The sequence below is a fragment of the Oncorhynchus mykiss genome, chromosome 30 (genome assembly GCF_013265735.2).
Source record: "Oncorhynchus mykiss isolate Arlee chromosome 30, USDA_OmykA_1.1, whole genome shotgun sequence".
Taxonomy (NCBI): domain Eukaryota; kingdom Metazoa; phylum Chordata; class Actinopteri; order Salmoniformes; family Salmonidae; genus Oncorhynchus; species Oncorhynchus mykiss.
In genome coordinates this window covers 23,170,333-23,177,988 of record NC_050570.1, presented here as the reverse complement: position 1 = coordinate 23,177,988, position 7,656 = coordinate 23,170,333, and the positions used below count along the sequence as shown (strand labels likewise).

Genomic DNA, 7,656 nt, shown 5'->3' with positions numbered 1-7,656 from the left:
AAACAAATCCTCATATCAACAGGCATATATCAAATCCATCCTATCTTGACAAGATCACAGAGACACATTGACTGGCACACAGACATTGTGGAGCCAAGAGATACACGCTTGACCTCTCCCCTCTCTCCGGCCCAAATAACTTAGTCTTGACAGAGAACAGATACTGCAACCCCCGCCACAGTATTATACAAACACATTCGGATGAGCAGTAACTTACAAACACATGATGAATATAAAACATCTTACCTATGTTATCAACTAATTCTGATTATTCCCCAACACCTTGTATCCAGATTGACTCTTGTATATTCATTATCTGTCTTTGCAGGGTGACAGAGGTCCTACCGGTGGACAAAGCGTTGATAGACCTAGAGGCGATAAAGTACTGAAAATTGTTTGCGCTTACTTTTGACATTCATTTGTGGAGTCATTTTGCATATCGTACTTGTTTAGAATTGTTGTGTGAGACGTACTGATGTTTTTGGGGGGAAGGGGGGTTTCACAGGGTGGAGATGGTCGAGGGGGATTTTCTGGTTTGCCAGGCCCTTTTGTAAATGGAAATAGTCTGTTTAATTTGATGGATAATTCTTATCTGACTGTGGCTCAATGTGTCTGCCTTGTCTACAGGGAGAGATTGGAAAATCAGGAAAGAGAGGAGCTGAAGGAGACCTGGTATTAAGGTTCCTGTGTAACTACTCTTCTTATTCTGTCTATACAGCTTCCTGTCATTGTCTCAGTATAATTTTTTTTTAAATCACCATCAATCCTATTTTTGGTGAAGAATTGACCTGATATTACAATTGAGATATCCAGACCTCCAGTTGTTTTCCAGTCAGTATGTTTGAGGTATTGTATTTTCATCTGACCCTTGGATTTGAATCACACAGGGGATGCCAGGAATTCCAGGACTCACTGGACTGAAAGGGCTGAAGGTGAAACTTTTACTTCAGGGTGCTGTCTTGCCACACTTGCACATGCTGATATTACCACTAGAGGGCCAGAATTCAAGTGAAAACTCGAGAAAAATGGAATGGAATGGAACATGTCTTTCTTCACTTGGGGACTTCAATGCCATCTTGGGGGTAGGGGAATGGATGGAACACATGGACCCCATTGTATCCCATTGTCCTGTGCCAGAGATGGTCCTGTGTCTAATATACTCAGAGGTGTCACACACCTATGTGGTTTGACCATGATCCCTGTCCTCTAGGGACCCATTGGAGGAACTGCATCTGATGGGAATTCCGGATCTACCAGACTACGGGTAATATTTTACAGTTCAGATGTTTCTTATGCTGTTATATGCCTTTTCAGGCTCTTTGGCACTCCTAAAGCGTATACTTCCCACTGGGCACAGACATCAATTCAACATTCCATGTTTCAGTGTAATTTAATTGAAATTAAGTGGAAACAACATTGATTCAATTAGTGTGTGCCTAGTGGCTTGTGATATACAGTGCATTTGGAAAGTATTCAGACCCCTTGACTTTTTCCACATTTTCTTATGTTACAGCCTTATTCTCAAATAGATTAAATAGTTGTTTTTCCTCATTAATCTACACACAACACCCCATAATGACAAAGCAAAAACAGTTTATTTTTTCTTTTTACAAATGTATTAAATATATGTGTATTGGAAATATCACATTTTCAGAAGTATAAGTATTCAGACCCTTTACTTTGTTGAAGCATCTTTGGCAGTGATTACAGCCTTGAGTCTTCTTGGGTATGACACTCCAAGTTTGGCATATTATTTGGGGAGAAACTCCAATTCTTCTTTGCAGATCTTCTCAAGCTCTGTCAGGTTGGATGTGGAGCATCGCTGCACAGCTATTTCCGATTGGGTTCATGTCCAGGCTCTGGCTGGGCCACTCAAGGACATTCAGAGACTTGTCCCAAAGCCACTCCTGCGTTGTCTTGGCTGTGTGCTTAGGGTCATGGTCCTGTTGAAAGGTGAACCTAAGCCCCAGTCTGAGGTCCTGAGCACTCACTCCTGGAGCAGGCTTTCATCAAGGATCTCTCTGTACTTTGCTCCGTTCATCTTTCACTCGATCCTGACTAGTCTCCCCGTCATCCATAGGGATGGTGCCAGGTGTCCTCCAGACGTGATGCTTGGCATTCAGGCCAAAGAGTTCAATCTTGGTTTCATCAGACCAGAGAATCTTTGCTTCTCATGGTCTGAGAGTCCTTTAGGTGCCTTTTGGCAAACTCCAAGCGGGCTGTCATGTGCCTTTTACTGAGGAGAGGCTTTCATCTGGCCACTCTACCATAAAGGCCTGATTGATGGAGTGCTGCAGAGATGGTTGTCCTTCTGGAAGGTTCTCCCATCTCCACAGAGAAACTCTGGAGCTCTGTCAGAGTGACCATCGGGTTCTTGGTCACCTCCCTGTCCAATGCCCTTCTCCCGCGATTGCTCAGTTTGGCCGGGCGGCTAGCTCTAGGAAGAGTCTTCGTGGTTCTAAACTTCTTCCATTTAAGAATGATGGAGGCCACTGTGTTCTTGGGGACCTTCAATGGTGCAGAAATGTTTTAGTACCCTTCCCCAGCTCTGTGCCTCGACACAATCCTGTCTCGGAGCTCTACGGACAACTCCTTTGACCTCATGGCTTGGTTTTTGCTCTGACATTCACTGTCAATTGCGGGACCTTTCCAAATGATGTGCAATCGATTGAATTTACCACAGGTGGACTCCAAGGATGATTAATGGAAAAAGGATGCACTTGAGATCAATTTTGAGGCTCATAGCAAAGGGTCTGAATACTTATGTAAATAAAGTATTTTTTAAACATTAGCAAAAAAAAATGTAATCCATTTTAGAATAAGGCTGTAACATAACAAAATCTGGAAAAGGGGAAGGGGTCTGACTACTTTCCATATGCACTGTACTTAAATCCATATTCAACACTTGCTGATGATTACATGTCTTAGGGAATGGTGGGGAAAAGTGGAGCAACAGGGATTCAAGGTCCAGTTGGGAAGAGTGTGAGTATTGTTCTGTTCTTTGCTACAAACTAATATTCAGTCGTTTCTAAAATTATAAAATGGAACATATTGACTAAGCATGGTGTACTTATTTTTCAACAGGGGGATTCTGGAAGTAGAGGAATCACTGGCAACCAGGAAAGCCAGGAGTCAAGGTAAGTCAAGAGGCAAACCGGTGAGTTTAATCAGTTCTTTCTTTCAATGCTTGCTGTACACTCTACCAAACCATTTTCCCCCACCACTATTTAAGCGAATAGTTAATGGTTACATTTGAACTTTTATTATGTGCCACATTTTCCTCCTCTTGCTTATAGGGAGAAGGCCCATTGGGACCGGATGGACCAGTTGGAAGATCTGGAAAGCCAGCAAGTATCCCTATAGGCCACATTGACTATGACACCCAATTACAGCTGCATGATCCTATCACGGAGATGCAATAAACCATGTTGTGATGATGATCCTATTGATGGGACGTTGTTTATTCTATCTTTTGTTTGGGTTGTTATCACAGGGACTTGCTGGTTTGGATGGATTGTTGGGGGTTGAAGGAAACGAAGGAGATAATGTAAGCATTGTCTGGTGCCCAAGTAAAATCTTTATTCATTTATCAACCAGTTGCCCCCAGAAATAAAACGGCACATATTATCTAAAAGATCTTCCTTCGATTTGATTCGTCTCCAGGGTGATATTGGTTACAGAGGCACCCCTGGGAGGCCTGGTATGCCAGGGAAGATGGTGAGTGAAATACAGACCTAATCATAGTGTTTTGGAGACAATATAAGTATACAGTATGTTGGAATTTGATGCATCCTTACTCTAATGATTCATGTTACAGGGTCAAATTGGACGAACTGGATTGAGTGGTGGTCATGGAGCACCAGGGTCAAAGGTACGACCTGTGTTTGACCAATTGAGATACCCAACGAAGGTACTCTTTAGTGCATGCACATAGAGCTATTTGGCCAAAACTCTTTATTTTGCCATGGTTTACATTCAGAACCTTCCACCAATGTTTTGTCAAGGGTAATCATGGATCTAAAGGAAAACAAGCACCTGCAGGGACAATGGGGCAAAGGGTAAACCAATACATTTGAAACCTTTACATTCATGGTTGATTGTAAATCCCTGTCTATGTTCTCAGGCATTTTTCATATGCTTGATAACCAAGCTCTCTAGTATTGCTATTTTGCGTAGGGTATTCCAGGGCTTGGAGGAGAGAAGGGGACATTTGGCCAGCATGGCTCAAAGGTGCTGTATAGGTCTCAATATTCAATAACACCTATGTTATAGAGTAAAAGAACAGTATTCGTTTTCTATGTTGCCATATCATCGCTCCTTTATATCTGTTCTCCTCTCAGGGTCAGAGGCCTTCAGGGACATATTGGACCACGTGGAGTTAAAGTATGCTGGAATAAAGTTGAAAATCAATCAACAACACCTCACATTTAGGCAGCAGATTATATTTCTGTCTTCTTTTATTTAGGGGAATCCAGGACTGCAAGGGAATGAAGGGCGGCTAGGTTCAAAAGGCATACAGGTTAGCTTGTGGTATCTCTTTTCTATATTAGTTGTTTTAATGGAATCATATCCTGATACATTTTGATAACAGTATCAGAACAATATTTCTTATCAGTTTATGTCAATGCATTGGTAATTTATAGGGAGACATTGGTCCGCGCAGTCCACCTGGGAAAAAGGGCTTCCCTGGTCAACCTGTATGTATTTTGTCAATATTTCACAAACCTTTTCAGTTTTTTCCAGTAAGTTTGCTACAATTATGACATTTTGAAGTCTTGTTTGGTCAATGTTTGTTTGTTTTATTTTTCAGGATCTGTTTGGAAAGAGAGTAAGTAACCATTTGGCATTCTAATGTCTATTGTTGGGTATATTTCCATGGTTTCCATCTAAATCTATCATGCTCATTGCAGGGATACAAGGTATGCCTGGAGCTAAGGGAGTGAGAGGTCAGTGTGGACTACCAGTAAGGAGGCTTATTGTGTCTTTTGATCCAAATTAGAAACAGTAACTGAATCATTTAGAATGCAGTGTACAGTATATAATGGATCTATGTAAATGCAAGGCCCCATTTATGTTACAGGGGAAATCAGGTCTTCCTGGCCGTCCAAGAAATAGGCGACCTGAATCCCTTGGAAAAAATAATACGATTTTAAAAAGTTGGTGCCCGATTTATTGTAATCTAGACCTGTTTATTTTACTGTAAGACTGAGGAATCGTACTCTGCAGTCCACACAAAATACTTCCTCAAAACTATTGCATAACCTGCACTCCATGTCTCAAGTTATTAGTAAAACCTCCTAAAGTGAGTGTTTTTGGATGGCCATTTTCCCAGCAAAACCGGACCATGACCAGGAGAACGCTTGACTCATTCCCTGACCATCACTCAAGCAGCTCCTTCAGCTGGCCTCAGGGCACCAAAGACAGCCCTGCAACCACCTGCAACAAGCTGGGGCTGATTCATCCACACCTGCAGGATGGTGAGTAGAGCTCAGCAGGTAGCAGTTAGACTGGCCACTGAGCTGATGTAGGCAACAGATCTAGTGAAGCCAACAGCTCATCCTTTTTAGAGCTAGAGAGTAATTTGTCCAATAATGTGTTAGTTTTACAAAGGTGTGATCTTTCCAGGAAACGTTTACGTGACCCTAACCAGGGCTGCCTGTTTGATGCCCTGCAAGTGTACCTGTAACTTCACTGTAGGAGGGATGACCTGTATACCTCCTGTGTTGTCACAAGTAAGTAGCTTGTCCTGAAATCGTACAACTTTGCGTATCTCTTGAGCAGAATATTGAAGGCTAGCTAGCTATTATGGCTAACATAATTTCTCACAAACAGTACCATTCAAAAGTTTGGACACACCTACTCATTCAAGGGTTTTTCTTTATTTTTACTATTTTCTACATTGTAGAATAATAGTGAAGACATCAAATCTATGAAATAATACATATGGAATAATTTAGTAACCAAAAAAAGTGATAGAGTGCTGCATCAGATGACGCACCCAACCTCAACCCAATTGAGATGGTTTGGGATGAGTTGGACCGCAGAGTGAAGGAAAAGCAGCCAAAAAGCTGGTTGAGAATGCCAAGAGTGTGCAAAGCTGTCATCTAAGCAAAGGGTGGCTACTTTAAAGAATCTCAAATACAAAATATACTGTATTTTGATTTGTTTAACACAGTTTTAGTTACTATATGATACATGTGTTATTTCATCATTTTGATGTATTCACTATTATTCTACAATGTAGAAAATATTCAAATAAAGACAAACCCTGGGATGAGTAGAGCTGTGTTTGAATACCCATACTAACATACTATATACTATTAGTTCATTTTAGTATACTGTAAACAAATAGTATCCTTTCAGTTGAGAGTACTAGCTCTTCTCCGATCTACCGGAAGTTGATGCTGTTGCTATGCAACCTCTTGCAAGCTAGTTAGCATAACAAATTACTAGTTAGACATTTTACTACTTCGGGTGTGTTCTTAAATTCAATCTGGAGTGCTCTAAATTCAGAGTGTACTGGACGCTTGGGCCGAGGAGTAGGGTGTTCTGACTTTACAACGGCAGTCAAGCACCCAAGTTAACATTGGCTAGCTTGCTAGCTACTTCCAGACATAAATGAGTGACCACTTTACTCGCCCTACCAGAGCTGGTTAGGTTGTTTTCATGTTATCCAGAGCGTTGGTGACTAACTGTGCTGTTGGCAACAATTAAATTACGTTTTTTTTGCCGACGTTTACTGACACCGGCCATATTCAACCGGTGTTGAGTGCTCGTAAATGAATTATTATGCTGTTCATATAAATCATTTATTATAATTTACCGGTTTCTTGTAGTTATTTATTCTGGGAAAAGGTAGTGATTTTGGGCGGTAAATCTCGGTAACCGGTTTCCCGCCATTCAACCGTAATACACACCGAGTACATTTGCTGCTTTATGTTAACTACAAGACAAGTCATTCGACATAATCATTGTAATTCACCGCCTGGCCAGTTGATGTCAGTCAAGACTTATAAAAAAGACTACAGGGCCACAGTACAGTGTGTGAGACCAATGTTGTGTACTGTAATTACAGCCTGGTATTTTCTGCTTTTTTTCCCATGTCTGTCACTCAGGTGGAGGTACGAGTATGGGGGAGCACAGAGATCCATAGAGGGGACTTGGAGCTGTTGCCCCTCAGGGACGTTAGTGCAGAGGGAAGGGGAGATCACTGAGACACAGACCTCAGAGCTGTCCTGGGACCTTTGTGCTTTTTGTAGCCTCCATTTATCCAGAGAGAAGAAGCAAGCACTGCCCAGTGTATGGGGCAAGATCATTTGGCTGCAATTCCTCATCTGGACAAAAGAATGTTGTCTCATCATGTTGTCTGTTCGCTGTAGCGCTTATGTATAATTGCGATAATAACTAGCTGTACTGTATGATGAAATATGTATTTTGGAGAGATTGATATAATGTGTATTTTATAAAGAAAAATATATAGCTGTTGTGTTGTTTGTATCTCCTGCATATCGATTATTTTTTATTTATTCATTTCTCAGTGATGTACTGTGTGTGCTAATATATGCTTCATATTTGATTAATGTGGAGGTTTTAAGAATGTAATGTACTCATTTGTATTTTATTGTTTAAGCGTTTGTAAATATGTCTTTGCTAATA

The 7,656-nt window shown here is 41.1% G+C and overlaps 1 protein-coding gene across 4 annotated transcripts; it reads left to right on the top strand.

Annotated features, from left to right (window-relative positions):
• Window positions 1-222: 222 nt before the first annotated feature.
• Window positions 223-7,656, top strand: LOC118945817 (collagen alpha-2(XI) chain-like). Of its 4 annotated transcripts, none has more exons than XR_005040975.1 (18): window positions 223-688; window positions 888-932; window positions 1,211-1,264; window positions 2,929-2,982; window positions 3,085-3,137; window positions 3,297-3,547; window positions 3,664-3,717; window positions 3,818-3,871; window positions 4,005-4,058; window positions 4,177-4,230; window positions 4,341-4,383; window positions 4,466-4,519; window positions 4,644-4,697; window positions 4,811-4,828; window positions 4,911-4,946; window positions 5,333-5,477; window positions 5,626-5,732; window positions 7,116-7,656. XR_005040975.1 is itself a non-coding variant. In XM_036969361.1 (4 exons), exons 2-4 carry the CDS (start codon window positions 5,345-5,347, stop codon window positions 7,212-7,214), a joined length of 339 nt encoding a protein of 112 aa, XP_036825256.1. In that variant the 5' UTR covers window positions 4,953-5,156; window positions 5,333-5,344; the 3' UTR covers window positions 7,215-7,656. The 4 variants fall into 4 exon arrangements, 1 of the variants encoding a protein (XP_036825256.1); XR_005040977.1 differs by having other exon boundaries at window positions 888-1,082; XR_005040976.1 differs by having other exon boundaries at window positions 223-1,082.

Coding starts and splice junctions, on each gene's coding strand:
- LOC118945817 (XM_036969361.1), top strand. CDS start 5,345: ATGACCAGGAGAACGCTTGACTCATTCCCTGACCATCACTCAAGCAGC. Junction 5,478..5,625: donor TCATCCACACCTGCAGGATG/GTGAGTAGAGCT, acceptor TGATCTTTCCAG/GAAACGTTTACGTGACCCTA. Junction 5,733..7,115: donor TACCTCCTGTGTTGTCACAA/GTAAGTAGCTTG, acceptor TCTGTCACTCAG/GTGGAGGTACGAGTATGGGG.